This window comes from Notolepis coatsorum (assembly GCF_963971535.1).
Source record: "Notolepis coatsorum genome assembly, chromosome: 13".
NCBI classification, from domain to species: domain Eukaryota; kingdom Metazoa; phylum Chordata; class Actinopteri; order Aulopiformes; family Paralepididae; genus Notolepis; species Notolepis coatsorum.
The window spans coordinates 76,571,496-76,594,156 of record NC_140177.1 but is presented as its reverse complement, the minus strand read 5'-3'; the positions used below and the strand labels follow the sequence as shown (position 1 = coordinate 76,594,156).

The 22,661-nt window shown below is 44.1% G+C and overlaps 1 protein-coding gene across 1 annotated transcript in view; it reads right to left on the bottom strand.

Moving 5' to 3' along the window:
• The window catches only part of tnk2b (tyrosine kinase, non-receptor, 2b), a gene marked incomplete at its 5' end in the record, with an annotated part of 94,203 nt that overhangs the window by 8,133 nt on the left and 63,409 nt on the right, over positions 1–22,661 (bottom strand). The window contains 4 exons of the mRNA XM_084327714.1: positions 5,637–6,866; positions 7,838–8,271; positions 16,911–17,002; positions 17,650–17,844. Coding sequence (XP_084183840.1) covers positions 5,637–6,866; positions 7,838–8,271; positions 16,911–17,002; positions 17,650–17,844 — 1,951 coding nt within the window. The remainder of the gene's footprint in view (positions 1–5,636; positions 6,867–7,837; positions 8,272–16,910; positions 17,003–17,649; positions 17,845–22,661) is intronic.

Below are 22,661 nucleotides of genomic sequence, written 5' to 3'. Positions count from 1 at the left end.
CATTTTTCAGCTTCGCTATTTATATAAAAAAAAAATCTGTTCTGTGCGCATGCACGTACCACCAGTTCCCATATTACCACTGCACCCCTGCTTTAGAGTGATACATTACACACACACACATACATACACACATATAGGGGAGAGAGAAATACATTTTGATGTTGCCTTCATATGGACCATTTATTTGGTAAGATTTGCACTACATCCATACCTCATTTTTGCATTTGCATTTGAAAAAAGTTAGCATTTTGTACTTTAGGTTGTACTTTAGTCTGTATATTGTATATTATACAACAGGTAGGTCCAACCACGGATTGTGATTGGTCGGGAGCGTTCTAAATAGTGAGTATATTCATGATACACTCACGGTTAAATCACCATGAATATAAAACTGTGCTGGCTTTAGAATGTTGTAGAAAGTTTCAACTGCCATTCATCAAACGGAAACTGTGTCAACATGACCTACTCCGCGGACAATGTTACGTTTGATTTAACGTACCCGTTAACCATAAACGAGTGGATAGATAAAGAGGACGGGCCTACGTCTATTGGTATTCAGAAATATTCATGACATCCCATGGGTTCTCGTGTATTATTGCTTAATTGTATATTTTGTATCGTGTTTTGTATAGTGTTTGGATTTATTTTACTTTATTCTTTTAACTTTTTTCTTACTGTATGAAGCACATTCTCAGGGGGCTCATACAGAACCAAGCATTTCATTGTAATGTACATGTACTTTATACATGACAAATAAAACAAAACTTGAAACTTGAACCAATATCTCCCTGCAATTTCCCTCCCCCCTCCACACACACAAAAGGCCCCTCAATCATAGCTCTCACCACACGCCCTCTCTATACTCTGTTATGCGCGAGCAGCACAAGTCTGTCTCACTTGCGGAGCGCGCACTGGAGTAGATATATGCCTTATTCTATGTGCACTGCCAGCCAGCCTTTATGCGATGGAGAGATACGCTTTACATTTTTACAGAGAAAAGAAAATCTCCCGATTCAGATACAATTTAGCACAAACGGTTCCAAAGATATTAATGTTTCTCTGCATATTTTCACACCGCCAACAAAGTACTGGGTCCGTTGTCTCGGAATGGATTTTGGTGCCAGCTGTCATTTCTGCACGTCTCCATCTCTGACACTTGAGACCGAAAGTACTTAGCCACTCCCCTCCGACACAACTGTAGTTTTTTCACACAGCGCGGGAAATAATACTGTCGGACTATGTAACAATAATTGACATATTTACAAGTCGTATTACGTTTTGCAAATAAGGAGACAGATAGAGAACATTTCAAAGCACTCAAAATGGCCAATATCTCCATTTCAACCTATTTCTGAATTGCGCAACATTTTGGGATTTTCTGAAGAATCGTGAGCTCCTTAACAACCCGACCTAGACCATGCCGGGTCACAAATAGGCATCTTCCTGTAGGGGTCATGAAGCAGACATCAAAATAAAGTACTTGTATTATATTATTTGGCAACAGAGGAGGTCAAGGGATGTTTTGACATGGGGTTCCTAGAATAGGGGATACAAGTAATATTTCACAATAGGGTTTGCAAGAATGGGAGCTTTACTTCCTAGTGTGACACCCTGTAACTGCTGACATTACCTTACTAAATAAACAGCTGAAAAGAATATGCCTTTCTCCTCTTCGTTTACGGTTTAAAGTCAGATCTGAGCCTTACCACTTCTTCTTCAATTATCTGAATTGCTGTGCGGAGGTGTGGAGTTACACATGAGCCCCACACACTCATTATGCCTACTACAAAGAGGAGCTATGCGGATAATAATGTTTATTTTAATTTCTTTTACCCAGGGACAGTGCACATTAATCAACATATTCAGTTTTCACATCAGCTAGTTTTCCTCTGTAGTCCCTGCCTAACATGCATGTCTTTATGGTGTGGGAGGAAACCGGAGTACCCAGAGGAAACCCACGCGAACACAGGGAGAACATGCAAACTCCACACAGAAAGGCACCCTGCTGGGGTTCAGTCCAGAAAGACTTTCGTCTTGTTTACATCAGGGTCCCCCATTTTCAATTCATAATGAGTTGAAATGAATGAATCCAAATCTGATCCGATCAGATAGGGATTAAAAGTTTTGAACTCCTGGGCCCTCATTTATCAATGTTGCGTACCCACAGATATGTGCGTAACCCGTGCGTACGATCATTTCAAAGCAAAGTGTGGGACTTATCAATTTCAACGTGTGCTTGACTTTGTGCGTATATATACGCACCGCTCGGACCGTGCATACCTGGCGCCCAGCAGTAGAATATGGAGACTGCAGACGCGGAAATAAGCTTTCGTGCATTACTTCCAACACTGGCGTGTGTTCTGTATGAACCGTAATTCATTATAGTTAATTGTAAAATAGCGACAGTAGTGTAATTATAACGGGCTCATGCGCGAACAAGAGGTTGGCCTGCTTGTTTGGCACGGGGGGCAGACGCAGAACACCCACCTCCAAACGCGATTAAATATTGTTTAAAATAAAAAGCGAAATACTATTATTTTGTATGTCATGTTTGCAAATAAGATTGGTCACAACGAAATGCTTTCTACTTCAATTTGTTAGTTAGAATAGATTACCTCTGTTGAAACTTCACTGAGACTAAAAGAGTCTATTTGTGAGCTCCCGCACAGACGTGATAATAATAATAATAATAATAATAATAATAATAATAATAATAATAATAATAATAATAATAATAATAATAATAATAATAATAATAATAATAATAATAATAATAATAATAATAATAGCTTCATCTTATATAGCGCCTTTCAAGAGACCCAATGTCGCTTTACATAGGGGAAAAAATAACAAAGTAACAAACATAGTGGACAGACACAACATATAAATATGATGATGGGATTCAAGTTCGCGTTTTTATTGATCACATAGGCAGGCTATAGGCTAGTTACTACATAGTGATATTACTGTACCACCCATGTAGCTGTCAAAGCTCCATCACAAATGCAGTTATGTGAATAGAAAGGTTCTTGTATATGCTCTCGTATTATTGTTTATATAGGCTACCTAATACCGACATCAAAATAGATTGTATGCCTCTACAAATCATATGCAGGTAGAAAATTGACAGAAAATCAGTCGTGATTTGGAATGAAATTGATGAAGAACTTTAATCCCTGGGTATTAATCGAACGAAACGAAGAAAAAGCAGTCATATTCCAGCATGGTTATTAATGACACCAATGGCAAACAGTGGTTAACAGTCTTTATTAGTGTTTGCGCTGCCCAGCAATCACCGTGTACACGTATGTCAGCCTGTCGGGTATTTCTCCCAGGCGTTCGCTCGGCTTAGTCCACTTTTCCACATTTCATGGGGGTGTTTCATGACCATAATTAACCATAATTAATTACGGGCGGTTCTATATGCAAATACGTAAAACCGTGCACGAGCGCGGAGCGTAGAACAAGTGGCATTTATCAACACGGAGTGTGCGTAGGACCTGTATACGCACGTGTGATAAATCCCGGTTTTTCTGTACGTACACACATTCTAAATTCTGTGCTTAACGAAAATAGAACACTTTCTAAGAATTGTTGATAAATGAGGGCCCTGGGCCCAGGCCATCAGGATGCTCAACGACAATAACACTATGTAACAAACCATCAAATACACTCACAGCACACACATCCACACGTACACACTCACTTTAAATAAACAACTCACTGTAGCACCCACTTTACCCACTTTTAGACACTTTAACACACTTTATATTTATTGGTAGAGAATTGCACTACAACTCATACCTCATTGCACCTTACCCTAAGTTGTACCTCATCCCATTTCTGCATTGTACTGTATATTGTATTGTAACTCAGTTACTTTTCTCTACTCTGCATTGTATATTGTATATATGTATATTGAACACTTTTGTTTATGTACTTGACTTTTGTTTTGTTTACACTTGTCTACGGACTTTCTATTTTATACTTATTTTATATTTATTTTATACTTCTATCTATTTTTATCTAGCACACTCTCAGGAGCAAAACAGAGAGAAGCATTTCATATAAAAGTATTCTGTATTTTTGTATGACAACTAATAAAGAAACTTGAACTTGAAACTTGAACTTTTACTTGCATCAACGTTTAGGGACTATGCTGTATTAGCTGTATTGGACAACAGTCCACTAGGCAATAGAGGATAAAAGTCCTCTGTTCTGGTTCTTGGTAGAAACCATCTGTTTAGATACTGACAAAAAGATAAAGTATTTGTATGCAACTAAGTGGTTGAGACTGAATGGCCATTTGAATTCCACGTTCCTTAGTGCAGACCTTTGTCTAATTCATTGGCTTTCAGAAGCACTCTCCCCGTTTTCAAATTATGTTTTGTTATAGATCAATAGTAATTTAGTTCTAATATCGTATTCCAATTGACTGACGGGTTAATCAATTGGCTTATGGAGCTTATGGACCACAGGTGTTTCCAGTCAAAGAAATAAATAAATAATAATAATCAAGTATGTTTGTGTGTGTGTGTGAGAGAGAGAGAGACAGAGAGAGATAGATGCCACACACACACACGCACGCGCTCGCAAACACGCACGCACACGCGCACGCGCGCACACACACACACACACACACACACACACACACACACACACACACACACACACACACACACACACACACACACACACACACACACACACACACACACACACACACACACACACACACACACACACACACACACACACACACACACACACACACACAAACACACACAATATCTCCCCAAGTAGGAATTTAAGTTAGAGTCACACACACACAATCTCTCCCCAAGTAGGAATTTAAGTTAGTTATGGCCTGCCAAAACAACACAAATTACAAATTACTCCAAAAATGGCCTTCTATTGCCCCCTTTTGTCCAACACTGGTAATTGCAATGCACACCAGAGGACAAAGTCTACATGAATATTCAACATATCCGCTGTAATCATGTGATTCCTTAGACAAACCAATTAAAATCCCATCCACTATATATGATGAAACAAATACACTGTGACTTATTTATGCATTGTACTCTGCTAAATGGCGCTAATCCAAATCTAAGTCTCCCTCGAGGGCAAATACAATTAAAGTATCTCACAAAAGAGTCAAAGCTAGCTTGTAACTCGTCAACCATTCTACAGTCATCGTTCTAACAGTCTTATCCTTCACCTGATCCCACAGGATTATCCTCAACGCTGCCTGAGGGCTGATATTGTAACCATCAGCTTTGTGTACATCCTCTTGTGATAATGGAGACATGCCCTGACGCAGAGATGCAGGTTGATTACACACTTCAGTGGTGGGGAATTAAGAAAGGACGGCTCCGTCTTGCAATAATGCCGCTGTAATTTGTCCTAATTTACAAAAGAAAAAGCTATCAAAGTAATTGATGTTGGGACTGAGACACTTTTGAAAGCGACCACATTTCATGGTTTTTGACAGCCTTCACCGGAGAGAGAAAGAACATTCATCATTCATTAATGACATTAATGGCAAAAAAATTTAAATCTAATTTACATTACAAGTTTGCCAAAATCCGCAAATGACATGAGAAAAGAAGCCTCCCTAAGGACTCAGCGCTCACCATTCTGACCCTGTCAGCAGTGGTGCCTCCTCCCTCAGTCCTGGAGATGGAGCCCAGACCCCCTGGTGCCGCCGGTCCCTCTGAACACACCCTGGGGAGACTGATCGACGTCTTCATCCCCGACCGCACTCCCCCTAGACTGCTGTTGTTGTTGGAGGAGAAGTTGGCCTTCAGCTCCCCCGGCTGAACCAGCCCCTGGACGTGTGCCTGGAGAGCGTGGCTGTTGACCACCATGGGTCTGACCGTAGCCATGTTGGCCGCCGGTCGTGTCTGCCGCTCCTCCCCGCTGCTGACCGGCAAGCTCTCGGCCTCTCTGAAGAAGCGGTCGTAGCGGTCGAGGTACGGCGGTCTCTCTGGCAGGAGGTAGTAGTGGGTGTTGCTCACTTTGCGCCCGTCACGGACGATGGGCAGGATACAGGGGCCCTTGCTGGCGGAGTCTTTCCCCTGCGCCTGGGCTTGGATCACTTTGGGTGCAGCATATTTGGGGTCTGAGGCAAAGCTGTGCGTGGTTGGCATGAGTTTACCCGGAGAGGTGGAGAGGTAGGCGCCGTAGGCGTGTGCTGAGGAGGCGCAGGGAGTAAGGGCGGCCGAAGGGCCATTAGGGCTGACAGAGTAGATTCTCTGCTGGGGAGAGCCCACCACAAGCCCCATGGGGCTGGGGGTCCTGGAGCCTGGCTGGGACAGGGGGTCCCTGGGAGGTATCTGAGGTGGTCTGTCCTTATCCTGGCCTGAAATGTCCTCTGCGGTGCCAGTCGGTGTTGGGGACAGGGAATGGTCCCCTGACCAGCGGACAGGTGCGTAGTCTCCCCTTTTAACAGGGCGAGGGGGGATGGGGATGCGGGGAGGGATCTGGGGTTTGTCCTCAGAAAAAGACAGGACGATCTGCCTGTGCATGTCCTGGATCTGGTAGTTGTGGGGAGAGGAGGCTAAGCTCTGTGATGGAGAACCCGACCGAGGAGCACCTCCCGTAGGCACGTTGAGTCTCCTCATGCACTCCTGCTGGAGCTCTTGGAAGATCTCAGCCGACTGGGAGAAAGAGGTGGAGAGGCCCTGGCTCTGCCTGCTGGGGAGGAAGAGGTTGTCCTCCAGGCCTGGCCTGTCTAACCCCCTGGAAACAGAGGCCTCTCCCTCCACCTCCTGCCCAGTGGAGAGAGCTTCATTTGGGGTGTGGACGTCACTCGGCTCCTCTGACTGCTGCTGCTGCTGTTCCACACTGTTGATGGAGCTCACCTAAGTCAGAGATAGAAAATGAAATAACTTTAATGGCAATGAAACACAGTCAGTGTCACACATTGCCCCTTGAAGACTAGATTATATATTGAAATTCTTTATTCGGAATAACCCCTTGAGATGTAGCATCTCGTTTTCGAGGGGATCCTAACACAATGCAACGTATGTACATTTTCAGAAAGAAAAAAAAACACACAAAAAACATTGGGCATCGAAACAGTCTACAACAACAAAATCAACTGAGAAATGACATTACAAAATAAGTAAACCAACATACAAGATCACAAAATAAACAGGACAAACAAAACAAAACACAAATCAAGCAAGGATAGGAATGGATCGTTACTTCGTACGAGATAAGTAGTGAAAGTCATGATAGTATGCAGTATATAAATGATAAACTAAAAATTATAAACTAAAAACATGTACATGTACTATGAAAGTAAGAAGACAGCGCATTTTTAAATAAATAAAAAGATGAGATGGAACGAGTATTTGCAGGTAAGTTATTCCAATCAGAAGGCCGGGGCTTTGAACAAAAAGGCTTTCTTGGCTGTTGCTTTTGAAAGTGTAGGTATGGAAAAATAGAGTTGGCTAGAATGCCTTAAATAATAATTGGAAGAATATGGAGTATTGTTTTAGATATTGCGGATAATTAAGATGAATACATTTGAAAATAAATTGTAACCAGTGGCGCTGTCTTCTTACAATGGGAGAGGGCAAATTCAGTGTTTCATACATTAGACAGTGATGAGTTGTAAAAGGGCATCCAAGAGCAAATCTGCATAATTTATTGTAGATTAAGGCTTCTGCACAATCACTGTGGCTCTTGAGCTGCAATTGAAGGACACCAGAGACAAAGATGATCCTTTCCAACAATGGATTAGGCCGGGGGTTATAATCAAATATGACTACATGTTGTTTCAAATTGTGCAATGATATAATACACATGATATCACCTGCTACCATACCTCCATATCCTCTTCATCCTGTGCTACATCATCATAGGCTGGGGGCGGGGGCAATGGACGGGCATCCCAGTCCACCACTGGTGTCGGGTGTAGGGGGCGGGGCAGCGATCTGGACGGACTCTGGGGCGGAGTCCTGTCCAGTATATTCTCCGCCTCCAAGGCCAGCTTGGCCAATGAGGGAATCTGGATTTCAATCACAGGGGAAGGGGATGGGGTAGGTGGGGGATACTCTTCCCCAAAGTCTATGAGTGACACTTCACGGTTGGGGGTCTGGCCTGAGCCAGAAGTCCGACCCCCTCCCTGTTTGGAGGCAGAGACCCAAGCAGCAGGTTTTAGTTTGAGGCCCTTGATGGAGCCTGGTTTCCGTAGCGATAACCTCTTGAGTCCCGTGGAGGTTAGAGCCTCGTCCTCGGTTACAGAGTCATAACATGGCTCTGGAAGCGCACGCACGCACACACACACACACACACACACACACACACACACACACACACACACACACACACACACACACACACACACACACACACACACACACACACACACACACACACACACACACACACACACACACACACACACACACACACACACTTACTATTAATTCAACTTAATCTTTTTGGTATAATTCAGGAACTTATGACACTCCACATTCCACGAATACCACACCACAAAAACACCATTCTCCAAGCAAATGTTCCTGTCTATGAATTAGCCACTTAATGCACTGCACTGACACTGCAGCCCTGTTGAGAGAGAGTGGGGGGGAAATGGAGAAGTGATGACATTAGGAAGGGAGGAAACAGGAAACAGCAACATGATCACTATAAGAGAAGAAGAAGAAGTCGAGCAAGAAGTAGAAGAAGTAGTAAAAGAAGAAGTAGTTGAAGAAGAAGAAGAAGAAGAAGAAGAAGAAGAAGAAGAAGAAGAAGAAGAAGAAGAAGAAGAAGAAGAAGAAGAAGAAGAAGAAGAAGAAGAAGAAGAAGAAGAAGAAGAAGAAGAAGGGTAGGCCACGAGAAAACATGGGGTGAGAGAGACAGTATTCACTTGTTGGCCAAACTGCTAAGCTGAAACTCAACTTTCACCTAAACAGTTATTTATTAACCTAACCCTTTACCTTAACCATAACCTTAACCTCAGTGGAGACCTCACACACACCTAACCCTAGCCTAAGAAAAATACAAATTATATATCATGAATTGCATCAAATAATAATATATATATTCATTTATATTGTGTTTTGGTGATGGTGATTTTTTACTTTGCGGCTTGATACCCAGTGTCATATACGGAAGTATATAAGAGATGCAGGGGTAGTTCTAAGGCATGCGCATTGATCTGGAGTTATATATATTGTTACACGGAACGTGAAGGAGTCTGTCTGTTACTACATACTGAAGTTGTCAATAAACGAGCTTGCACCAAGTCATAGCCTCCAGACGATCATTCTACATGGTGTCAGAAGCAAAGTAGACAAAAGATGGCAAAATTTCAACCGTCGGCGAGTTTTCCTTTCGACAAACCAGGAGAATGGCCCGAATGGAAGCAGCGTTTTGTGAGATTCAGAACGGCTACCAAGTTGGATAAGGAAGAGGGTGCCGTGCAGGTTAGCAGTCTGATATACGCTATGGGAAACGAGTCGGAGAATATATTCCGTTCGTTTGAATTTGAAGAAGTAGCACATCAAAATGACTTTGGAAGAGTGCTAGTGAAGTTCGATGACTACTTTGTACCGCGGCGGAACGTCATACACGAACGGGCATGTTTCCATCAACGGTTACAGAGAGCAGGAGAAAAAGCAGAGACTTTTATTAGGGCTTTGTATGAACTGGCTGTGCATTGTGATTTCGGCGCGAGCAAGGATGAGAACATCCGTGACAGAATCGTCGTTGGAGTCCTCGACAAAAAAGTCTCCCGTAAGTTGCAGATGACGAGAGATCTGACACTCGCGCTGACCATAGAGACTGTCAGGCAGTCTGAAGAGGTTGCCGCGCAGATCAGCATGCAAGGAGAGACAGCCGGAGGCGGGGCGATACACGAGGTGACTCACAACAAGCGCTACAAAGGAAATGGCCGCCAGGGTAAGCCACAAGGGGGCGACAGAGGACAATGTAGACAATGCGGGAGAGCGTGGCACAGTAGAGATGAGAACTGTCCAGCTAAAAAGTCCACATGTAATACCTGCGACAAAGTAGGGCACTGGAGTAAAGTGTGTAGAAATAGGAAAGCAGTATGTGAGGTCAGAGAACAAAAAGAAGTGCAGCAACAACAGCAGGACTCTGGGTCAGAAGATGGGTACTACATGGGGGAAGTGAGTAAAGCAGGTGGGTCGCCAAAGAGGTGGGCCGTCAAGGTGTTGATGGGCTCCACACCGGTCGAGTTTAAAATCGACACTGGGGCGGATGTGAGCATCATTCGCGAGGAGACCTACCACTCACTCATGCCAAACAGACCGCTGGAGCCTGCGGAAATACCACTGGACAGCCCAGGTGGCGAGCTGCATTGCATAGGACAGATCCAGAGCACTGTGACCTACAAAGGTAAGACACACCCACTCACAGCTTATGTCATCCGGGGGCCTACAGTAAACAACCTACTCAGCAGGCCAATGTCAGTGAAAATGAATTTAGTGAGAAGAGTGGAGGAAACGGTGAGCAGCAGCGGGAAAAATGAACATTTGCAGGCATACGGGGAGCATGGGACATTACAAACGGAACCAGTAAGAATACTGCTGAAAGATGGCGCCCAGCCGTACGCGGTATACACAGCGCGACGTGTACCTCTCCCTATGCTGCAGAAGGTCAAGGAGGAGCTCCAAAGGATGGAGAAGAATGGCATCATTGAGAAGGTGACACAGCCTACCGATTGGTGTGCACCCATGGTGCCGGTCCTGAAGAGCACAGGCAAAGCCCGCATCTGTGTGGATCTCAAGAGGCTGAACGAGGCTGTTAAAAGAGAACAGTACACCCTGCCCACTACCGACGAGATCACAGCAAAGCTAAGCGGGGCCACAGTCTTCACGTCACTCGATGCCGCCAGTGGATTCTTCCAAATCCCGTTGCACCCAGACAGCTGTAAGCTCACCACCTTCATCACGCCGTTTGGCAGGTTCAACTTCAAGCGACTGCCATTCGAGATCACAAGCGCGCCGGAAATCTTCCAGAGGAAGATGATGGAGACCCTGGACGGGTTAGAGGGCGTCGAGATCTTCATGGAGGACATTCTCGTCTACGGGGCCACAGAAAAAGAGCATGACAGTCGCCTGGAGAAGGTGATGCAGCGCATAGAGACGGCTGGCCTGAAGCTGAATAGAGAAAAGTGCTCCATCAGGCAAAGTCAGCTACGGTTTCTCGGGCACATCATCGACCAGTCCGGGATCCGGCCTGACCCACCAAAAGTGGAGGCTATCCGGCAGCTGGCGCCGCCAACAGATGTGCAGGAGCTGAGGAGGGTGCTGGGAATGGTGAATTATCTCGGCAGGTACGTCCCAGACCTCTCAGCAGTAGGACAACCGCTGTATGAGCTCCTGAAGCACAAGAATGCATGGACATGGAACCATGCCCAGCAAACAGCTTTTCAGAGGATCAAAGAGCTGTTGACCACAGCACCAGTACTCGCCTTCTACGACGTGAGCAAGCCCACCGCCGTGTCTGCCGACGCAAGCAGTTACGGGTTAGGGGGCGTGCTACTTCAACTTCATGGCGAGCAGTGGAAACCTGTGGCGTACTGCTCAAGACGCCTCACCGAAGCAGAAACGCGTTACGCCCAGATTGAAAAAGAAGGTCTGGCGGGCGCGTGGGGCGTGCGAGAGGTTCGACCGGTACCTCAGTGGACTGGGCCAGTTCAAGCTAATAACTGACCACAAGCCCCTTGTACCTCTCATTAACACTCGCAGCCTGGACAATGTGCCTCTCCGATGCCAGCGACTCCTCATGAGGCTCATGAGGTTCAACGCAGTGGCAGAGTATGCTCCTGGAAAGACTCTGGTTGTCGCAGATACTCTGTCACGCAGCCCAATAATGGCCAACACAGATGCAGACTTGGACACACAGCGTGAGGTGGCATGCTATGTGGCTAGTGTAATGGAGGGGATCCCAGCGTCCACAAGCAAGATGGACGAGATCAGAGCGGCCACAGCAGCTGACGCCGAACTGTTGTCAGTCGCCAGACTCATAAAAAAGGGATGGCCTGAACACCTGGCCGAGGTGCCTATCGAGGCGAGACCCTATGGCCCAGTGAAATCAGAGCTGTCAGAGCTAAATGGACTTGTCCTAAGAGGGAACAGGATTGTCATGCCGAGACAGATGAGAGTAGAGATCCTTCAGAGAATCCATGAAGGGCACCAGGGCCTAGTGAAATGTAGGGAGAGAGCGAGTTCCTCAGTATGGTGGCCTGGTCTCTCCACTGAATTAAGCCAGCTCGTGGCGTCGTGCCAGGTGTGCTGTGAACTGAAAAGAACTCAACAAAAAGAGCCTCTCCTCTCCACGCCACTCCCAGAGCGACCCTGGAAGTGGATCGCCATGGACCTCTGTGAGTACAAGCACAACAACTACCTAGTAATATCAGATTATTACTCTAGGTTCATCGAGATACTCCACCTGTCTTCCACAACCAGTACACAAGTCATTCAGAGGCTGAAGGCCGTGTTCGCGAGATTCGGAATTCCTGAGGAAGCAGTGAGCAACAATGGACCCCAGTTTGCAAGTATGGAGTTCAAGGAGCTGGCTAGGCAACTGGACTTCAAACACTACACGTCCAGCCATCATCACCCGCAAGGCAACGGGCACGCAGAGAGAGCCGTGCAGACGGCAAAGAAAATCCTCAAGCAAGATGACCCAGCTATGGCTCTACTGAGCTACAGGTCTACTCCGTGCTCCTCCACAGGCTACAGCCCAGCGGAGCTCTTGATGGGGAGGAAACTCAGAACCACCCTCCCCACTCTTGAGAAAAACCTCACCCCCAAATGGCCCAGCAAGGCAGCTGTGCGAGAGAAGGATCAGAAGGAAAAAGCTAAACAGGCCTTCTACTTCAACCGCCGTCATGGGGCCAGGGCCCTACCCGCCCTGCGACCAGGAGACGTTGTACTCTCCAAGCTGGACCATGACAAGAAGTGGTCCTTGCCAGCAGTGATCTCCAGCGAGAGCAGCACCCCGAGATCCTTCGTCATCCAGACACAGCAAGGAACAGAGCTGCGGCGTAACCGCCGCCACCTCCAACCAGTGCCTGCGATGCAGCCAACCCCAGCAACGCCTGCTGAGTGCGCAGGGACAGACTCCCACTCTGACAGACACACCTTGTTAGAGACTGTTCCTGCCAGTCAGAGTGTGGCTACAGCTACACCTACAACCCCGTTGTCTGGTCAAACGGTGACCCGATCGGGATGACTGAGTAAGCCAGTCAAGAGACTTGACCTGTAGATCGGTCGGGTAAAATGGACTGTGCAGAGTTTTGGGTACAATGTTATAAAAAAAATATAAAAAAAAAAAAAAAAAAAAAGGAATGTTGTATTGGATGTTGAAATGTTGGTTGGTGATTTAATGATAATAATAACACTTGAAAGCTTAAACAGTTCATTGTTTTAGACAGCGACCAGAATGTGTGATGATGTCTCAGATTTAAGTTAAAAAGGTATGTTCAGCCTATAGTACTTTTCATTTGGAATGTTCCTATGATGTTAGAGATAACATGCTGAAAAGGGGAGATGTCATATACGGAAGTATATAAGAGATGCAGGGGTAGTTCTAAGGCATGCGCATTGATCTGGAGTTATATATATTGTTACACGGAACGTGAAGGAGTCTGTCTGTTACTACATACTGAAGTTGTCAATAAACGAGCTTGCACCAAGTCATAGCCTCCAGACGATCATTCTACACCCAGCAAGTGATAACAGAGAGCATGAAAAAAGAGAGAGAAAGAGAGTGATGTACCTTGGAGGAGTGGAGCTAGGAGAGAACAGAGAGAGCAGGAGCAATGGGAGAGGAGCTGCTCACTGAGACCAAACGTACTCTGGACAAGCACTGCTGGCTGAGGGGGGCGGGGGGGGGCCTCTGATCACACAACCACCACCACAGAGAGAGAGAGAGAGAGATAGAGAGAGAGAGATAGAGAGAGAGAGAGAGATTGAGAGAGAGAGAGAGAGAGAGAGAGAGAGAGAGAGAGAGAGAGAGAGAGAGAGAGAGAGAGAGAGAGAGAGAGAGAGAGAGAAAAAGAGTGTGTGAGAGAGAGGGATCGGGAGAGATAGGTAGAGATAAAAAGGTAGAGAGAGAGAGAGAGAAGAGAAGAAAGAAAGAAAGAAAGAAAGAAAGAAAGAAAGAAAGAAAGAAAGAAAGAAAGAAAGAAAGAAAGAAAGAAAGAAAGAAAGAAAGAAAGAAAGAAAGAGAGAGAGAGGGAGAGGAAAAGAGAGATAGAGAAAAAGAGAGAGAGAGGTGATGGAAATAATGACAGAGAGGGAGAGATAGAACGCGTGACAGAGATAAATAGAGAAAGAAAAAGAGTGAAGGAGAGAAAAATAGCAAATAAAAGCATAGTAAGCAAGATGCAGGAGAGAGGACACGCAAATAGTATATGTACTAATAATAATAATAATAATAATAATAATAATAATAATAATAATAATAATAATAATAATAATAATAATAATAACAATAATAATAATAATAATAATAATAATAATAATAATAATAATAATAATAATAATAATAATAATAATAATAATAATAATAATAATAATAATAATAATAATAACAATAACAATAATAATAATAATAATAATAATAATAATAATAATAATAATAATAATAATAATAATAATAATAATAATAATATCTTAAATTTATATAGCGCCTTTCAGGAGACCCAAGGCGCTTAACAGCTAAGGGAGGGGGACAGGGAACAACGTAACAACAAAATATTAATCAAAAGGAAAGAAAAGAAAGAAAACGAAAGAAAAAGGGGAAATCAGGCAGAGTCATTTACAAATTTGGTGAAAAGGTGGGTTTTGAGTTGGGATCTGAAAGAGTGCAGGGATGTAGCACTACCGATGTTTGGAGGGAGTGAGTTCCAGAGGGTGGGTGCGGCCACAGAGAAGGCTCTGGGACCAACAGTCCGCATGTTGGTGGTGGGGATGGAGAGGAGACCGGAGTCAGAGGACCGCAGCCTCCGGGGCGGAATGTAGGGATGGAGGAGGTCCGCTAGGTACCGGGGGGCAAGGGAGTGAAGGGCTTTGTAGGTGATGAGGAGGATCTTGAAATTGATGCAGGACTTGACTGGAAGCCAGTGGAGGTGGATGAGGGTGGGGGTGATGTGGTGCCAGGACTTGGTGTGGGTGAGAACCCTGGCAGCAGAATTTTGGACATATTGTAGCCTGTTCAGGGCATTACTGGGTAGCCCTATGAGGACAGAGTTTGCATAGTCCAGACGGGAGGTGACGAAAGCGTGGATGAGAGTCTCTGCTACGGAGTCGGGAAGAGATGGCCGGAGTCGGGAAATGTTCCTGAGATGGAAAAAGGCTGATTTGGTTATTGTTTTGATGTGGGAATGAAAGGAGAGGGTGGAGTCCAGTATGACACCCAGGTTGCGAACTTCTGGGGAAGGGTGGATTAGGCAGCCGTCCACTTCAAGGAGGAGGTCTCCAACCTTCCAGAGCAGTGACTGCTTGGCCACAACCATGAGCTCAGTTTTCTTGCTATTTAGCTTCAGGAAATTGGATGACATCCAGGCCTTGATGTCAAGGAGACAGTTGACAAGGTGCTGTGGGGGGAGAGGAGTGGAGGGTGAGGTGCTGATGTAGAGCTGAGTGTCATCAGAGTAGGAGTGGAAATTGAGACCATGTTTCCGGATGATGTGACCAAGGGGGAGCATGTACTGTAGATAGTGAAGAGGAGTGGTGTTTCCTGAAGCCAGATTGAAAGGGTTCATAGAGCTCATGGTTGCATGGCCTGAATAACCCTCTGAATAACCCCCTGAATAACCCTCATGGATAAAGAAGGGTGGGGGTTAGCTATTGTTAGGACGAACAAAGGGATTCCTACACAGTAGGGGTCTTGAGGGTGTGTAGTTCGAGATTGGAGGTAGGAGGGAGCCGTTTCCGACAGAATCAAGAACCTTGAAGCATCGGAGAGTAGGAATACAATCTTGTAATGACCCTGCTTTTTTTAATATCTCACTCTTTTCTCCAACTGTAAAAGCAACCAAGGCCAGTTCTAGTTTAACATCAGAGGCCGTCATCTGGAACATCTGGAACAGTTTGAACACTTTTGGAAACATCTCTGGCCATTACCATATACCACGGCTATGACGTCTAATTCCTTTACATTACATTTAAATACCAAAATATGGGAGACAGGACCCTCTGGTGGTGAAATAGAATGATACTGATACTGTTATTCAGTATCACTCTGCGTTTGAAAACAAGCCAGCCAGCCAACTACACCAGAGAAGAGTCAAACACCCCTGTACCAGCAAAGAGGAGTGCTAACATAACTGAACTCTACTTCAACAATTACACAATTAATGGCGATATCCAGATACATGATCATAATCGCCCCAATCTTTAAGCTTGACTAGATGATTAGCATGCTTTCCACTGCATCTGACAGTCGGTGAGCATTAACATTTAATTAATTGATTAATTAAACTACTGTTAGATCATATTCACTGTTTGCAAACCTTATGCAACGCTAGCGACCATAATGCCTGCTGGAAGGAATACTATTTGTTTTCTGAAAAAGATGAAGATGCATGCTTTGCACTGTGTCTGTGTGTTGCTTGGCAACCATTCTACTAAATGTCTGAAGAACTACATTGCTTGGCGGAACAAGGATTTTGTTATCAATAAATTATTGCATTTATTTGTCTCTGTGTGTTTATTTTATGAAACCCTGCCAGGTGTAGTATGATGTGTCTTTCATATTGCCATACTTGGAGACCATTTTATAAAAGCAGTAGCTCACTTCAGGCCATGGTACTGTATATGGTTATTAATATTATATCACAGCTAAGGCTCTGCTGTCCCTCCGCGGAACCATATACTATGGCCTGGCATGAGCTCAGTATTAACAGTTCTACTTACTTTTAGCTCGGCCTGGTAGCTGGGTGGGTCGAGCAGCACTGAGGTCTAGTCCCAGAACATCAGGAGGATCCATCGGATTCCCTAGGTACAGACTGGAGAGAGAGAGAGAGAGAGAGAGAGAGAGAGAGAGAGAGAGAGAGAGAGAGAGAGAGAGAGACACACAGAGAGGACAGAAGAGAGAGATGGAGAGGAAGAGGGAGACAGAAACAGAGAGAAAGAGAGAGAGAGAAGGAGAGAGGGGGAGAGAGAGAGAGAGCGAGAGAGAGGAAGAGAGAGACAGAAACAGAGAGAAAGAGAGAGAGACAGAAGGAGAGAGGGGGAGAGAGAGAGAGAGTGACTTAAATATATCTAATAACTTTTTCTAACAGTGGACCAACTGCTAGACTGGACTTGTACTCAAGTAGAATGGTGCGCTACTGCCATCTATTGGTGGCTGAAAAACACAGCTGCTCCTTCTATCCATCAAGGTGCAAGTCTTCAGCCTTTACAACAACTTTACAAAAACAAAACAATATTATTTTCCTCATGGAGATAGTGGTTGACACTATCATCTTCAAGTCATACGCTTGTTTTAAAAAGCAATATTTTCCTCTGAGGACATGACTGCCCACGGAGGCTCGAGTGGCTCAAGGGCACAGAAAAACAATTGATCTAAACATTTTCACAGTGAAATAATCATATGGCCATATTTCAAATCAAAGCAATATTCCGCGTGACTGATCAAAGAGCGGGCCCTTACTCGTCGATCCTGTCGGCGAAGCCCCAGCAGCGGTGCGGGTCGCTGTCTCCGTGGCCCGTGTGGATGAAGCTGTTCTTGAGCGGCCGGCTGATGTCGTGGGCCGACAGACCGGCTACGGACGTCACAACATTCCTGGGGAACTGACCCAGCTTCAGGGTGCGCTTGTTCTGACCGCGCCACCAGTAGTTCTCCGCCCTGGAAGAGACAGCGGGAGAGATGTTACTAGGGGACTGCATACTAGGGGAGAACGGGGATAGTTGTCACACTTTTTACTCTAGTGTGAATTGCTCATCATCAAAACATCTTTCAATAGTCATTCCTACATTAAATTGAAGCTTAAGATGTTGGCTTGAAATTTGTATCCCTCTCATTTTCAAAGAGTTAATCACCTATCAAAGACACTCTGACACATTGTGACAACCAACCCCATCATGGGGATGGTTGTCACACACTATGGGGTTGGTTGTCTTGTCACCATGTGTTTTAATGGGAAAAATCTTAAAAAGAAGGCAAGAAGGCAGAACTAAATTTGAAAGTTTATTTGCATTGACAAGTTGACAAATACATAACTTAATGCATCTTAACATGAACATAAACAGGAAACACATCTTTAGGCCATCATATATAACAAAATAAGAACACAATAAATCAGCCTAACAATAATAGCCTGACAACCAACCCCAAAGAAAATGTGACGACCAACCCAAACTGGAATGTCTTGATAGTATCAAGGCTGACAGCCATCTAACAACTAGTTAGCTAGCTAACAACAATCTAAACTATAGCTATCCCTTCACACTTTTTAAGGGTAATAATTGTTTCATTATAAACCAATTGTGTAGAAGCCTAGAAGAAAAATACTGAGGAGCAGAATATTTACAAATGGACATGAAAAACATGTAGGTGAACTCTGACCCCAATTCTGGACATTTAAATACCAAAATATGGGAGACAGGACCCTCTGGTGGTGAAATAGAATGAATGTGACAACCTACCCATGTGACAACGTCCCCCGTTCTCCCCTACAGTATGTAGTCTGTGTATGTAGTATGTGGTAAGGAGAGGCAGAGTACAATAATATACTGCAGTTATACATGAAGGGTTCTTCTCATTCCAAAACCCAGTCCACTTAGTGTGACAAAAATACTATAAAAAATATATAGATACTTCTATTTAAAAAATGTACCTGGTAGACAGTCTAAAATATCAGGTGATAATATAATTTGACAATATGTATACTGGAAGAAAAAGGAAAGAGCTGGCCACTTTGTATTTGTTTATTATTTTAGTCAGGCGGGCTTCATACAGATGTACAGGGCACACAAGTGTCACAAGTGGGTACTGTGTTATGGGGAGATAGATGTAGAAATTGTAATGTTTCTGTCCATCAATGAAGAAACTGGGGTTCTTTGAATATCATTTATTTAGGTCCTGGTAGTAGTCAGTGGCGTCGCGTGGGTAAAATAACAGGGGAAGCCAAAAAAAGAGTATAAAAAATATTTTTATTAATACATTTTTTTTTCTTTTTTTTTTAAAGTCAAGTAGTCACCATGTACACTACAGTATGGCTCGGCGGCCAGTCAAACGTTCTTTTTATTTATTTAACAGATTGCAGAATGGGTACAATACAGTACGGCTCAATACACACAATTGTATAAGGGGATGCAGACCAGAGAAAGACGTTTGTCTTGTTTACATCAGGGTCATTAATACTGCTGGAGCATTGGTTAATTTTTGGTCAGATTTTTCCTTGCACGATTTTGCGCGCCGCGTGGGAGCAAATTCGAGACACATATTCGGTTGCAAAAAGGTGTCCCACGGTCTCCTCTATGGCCGTGAATATTTTCACGCGGATCGGAATCACGGCGCGCCCGTGGGACACTTTTCCGTTTCGGCGAGTTTATTCCACGCTTTCTGTTTTCCTTTTCTAAGCATTTTAGGGGCTACATGTGAATCAGTAAAAGTTGCGGGACGCCCAGATGTTTCCACGATAGAAAGCTCGCGTGGATCCCATAATAGGCTCACTTAATACAGCGTTTTTAAAATCACGCAACATTTTCAGGGTCGCGAGCCGACCTTTTCCCCTCGTTTTCGATGATGGAAGTGATTTAGGAAAAGCTTCGGCACGCCGAGAGGTCCCCGTGGATTTAATCTCGCGAGTTGATTGATTGAATTGATTGAAAAGTTTATTAACAGATTGCAGAATGGGTACAGTACAGTACAGCTCAATACATACAATTGTTAAGGGGATGCAGACCAGAGAAAGACTTTCGACTTGTTTACATCAGGGTCCCCCATTTTCAATTCATCATAACATATATGACATACATGACATACAGATAGACAGTACTGCTACATCTATACATTTATGACATATCAGATTTGCAAATACAGTACTGTTTGTGATACAAAAGTGTCCAGAAAAGGAGTGTATATACATTTGGCATAGAAACTGTACATTGGAGGAGGTTGGTTGGGTGGGGTGGGGATGGGTGGGCGAGGATCGGGGCAATATTCGGCCCGTGGGAACAGTTACGGGTTAATACAATGTTCAGAGTGCAGAGGGGAAAATATGCTGAGTGTTTTCCTCTCAGCCCCGTTTTAAACTTTTAGGGTGTGGCAGTCAGCTCGAATCTGATTGGCTAGGATCGGATTTGGACTCTATAATGCTGGAAGCCTGGAGAAAGAGACCTACCATCTGCCTCCTCTCCTGCTGCAGTGAGCATAGTGAGGCTGACAGTGTGTTAGAGGGAGTGAGAAGGAGAAGAGGGAGACATTTAAAAAAAAAAAAAAAAATTATAACACAGACATAGACAACATAGTTTACAGATGAAAAAGAATGTAAACTATATTAACACTTTGGCTGCCATGGGTTAAATTAATGATATACCATAGATTGCCAGCGCTATTTGTCTATGGAGAACGTCCCCTTCTTTGCAGGGCTATAACTTTTTAAATTCTATTGCTACATTGCCATTATTAGGGCCCATTCAAAGTCCTATATGTATTGTTCATTGTGTAGCAACGTTAAACTTTTTCATTCACATATTCATAGTAAAGTATGGTCTAATGTATAAGTATGTTTTCATCTCTTTCTGCAACTTTCTCCAGAACGTGATATATAGCCCCAAATGCATTATATTGATGATGAAATACAGTTTGATGGCAATCAGCGCGATATAAAAAATTCCAACTAGACGTACTTCTAGAAGTTACTACACGTCATCTGATGTTGACCGGATGGGCGAGGGGGCGTTTATAATTCCGTGGGCAGCGTTATACCAATCATCTAATGTGGGTCAAATGTTGATAAAAGCAGTTAGTATCGAAGATGGTAACGTTACACGCTGAAACTCACCCCAGTCTCCGCGTGCCGTTGGGCGATCATCGTCGAGTAGAAATTTTATCATTATGGGATATATTATTACCCGGTCCATCTCCAGCTTGTATAATGGTATATACGTCCAAATCATGTTGTTTATCGAGTTATTGGCAATCGATCGCTATGTAGAGTGACGAGCTAGAGTGCCGGAACCTATCCCGAGTGGCCGGAAGCAATAGGGCCGACCAGCAAAACCTCTACTGCGCTTCCTGTTAAGCAGTTGCGCCGATCGGCCACCAGATGGCGCTCCTGAACCGCCAGAGAGCTCAGTGGGTCCTGCTGGTGAATCTCAGGCCAGCGGAGGGGGAATATGAATCCGATTCCAGATTTTTGAAATATTGATATAAGGACGCTGTACAGCGTCCCCCGGCAACTTTAGCATCGCCAGCAAAGACGTTGTAAATCGTTTTTAGGCAGTCAAAGTGTTAAAAACTTTTTTTTCTTTTTTTTCATATTTCATATTTGATATTAATTCATATTTTAATATTAGGGAGGCATGGCTTCCGTTGGCTTCCATAAGGATTCGCCACTGGTAGTAGTTAGGTAGCATACAACAGGTAGGTAGGTAACGTACAATTCAACATGCAACAGGTGTCTCATTATCATAGTTATACAGACTGTGTAGTGGTGTGGTCCATGTACCCTGGTAGATGGGGCCATCTAGTGGTTAGTATAAATCACCACATCCTCCTTTCTATGAATGCTATACCGGCATACAACAATAAATGTAAACATTTCTGTTGACTCAAAACACAGTCATCTTTTAGTTTTTTTCTACTGTTGCTATTTCCAAATACAATTATCTCTATTTACTTTAACCTGCATACCATAAATCAACGTTATACATCATGCTCTATAATTATTTTCCTTTTGCCTCTTCAATTTTTTTTTCTTTTTAGATTTTTTTTTTACTGCAAAAGGATAGAGCTCTGCGCTGTTTTTTTTACAAATACTGAAGTCTGTCAGGTGGTCTAGACTGACGTGTAGATCTTCTCAGTACTGGTGTTGAAGGCGTCTGGTCAGCTGGTGGTGGCAAGTTTGTCAGCCCAGCTGTCGGTGGTGCTGCTGAGGTGCAAACTTCATCATCAGCTGTTGACCGATCTCCAAGTGTCTCTGGTGTTTTCAACAAGCTTCGTCGATTCCGTCTTAGGACTTGACCCTCTTCTGTTCTGACGGTGTAGGATCTAGGACCCACTTCCTCCAGAACTGTGGCTCTCCTGTCCCAGTATTTAGAATCCGGCCCTCATGCATCAACGTGTTCTACGCACAGATCTGTGCGTAACCCGTGCGTACGATCATTTCTAAGCAAAGAGTGGGATTCATCAATTTCGATTTGAACTTGACTTCGTGCGTACATCTACGCACATTTCAGACCTGGCGTACCTAGCTCCCAGTGGTAGAATATATTATTACAACAAGGAAATGAGCTTCTGTGCATAATAACACTGGATGTTCTGTATGAACCGTAGTTCATTATAGTTCATTGTAAGATAGCAACAGTAGTGTAATTATGGTCAAAACCCTATAAATAGCATTTGGAATAATAGATCTTTCTCTCAGAATGAATGCAGCATGTCATATATGTTACGATGAATTGAAAATGGGGGACCCTGATGTAAACAAGACGAAA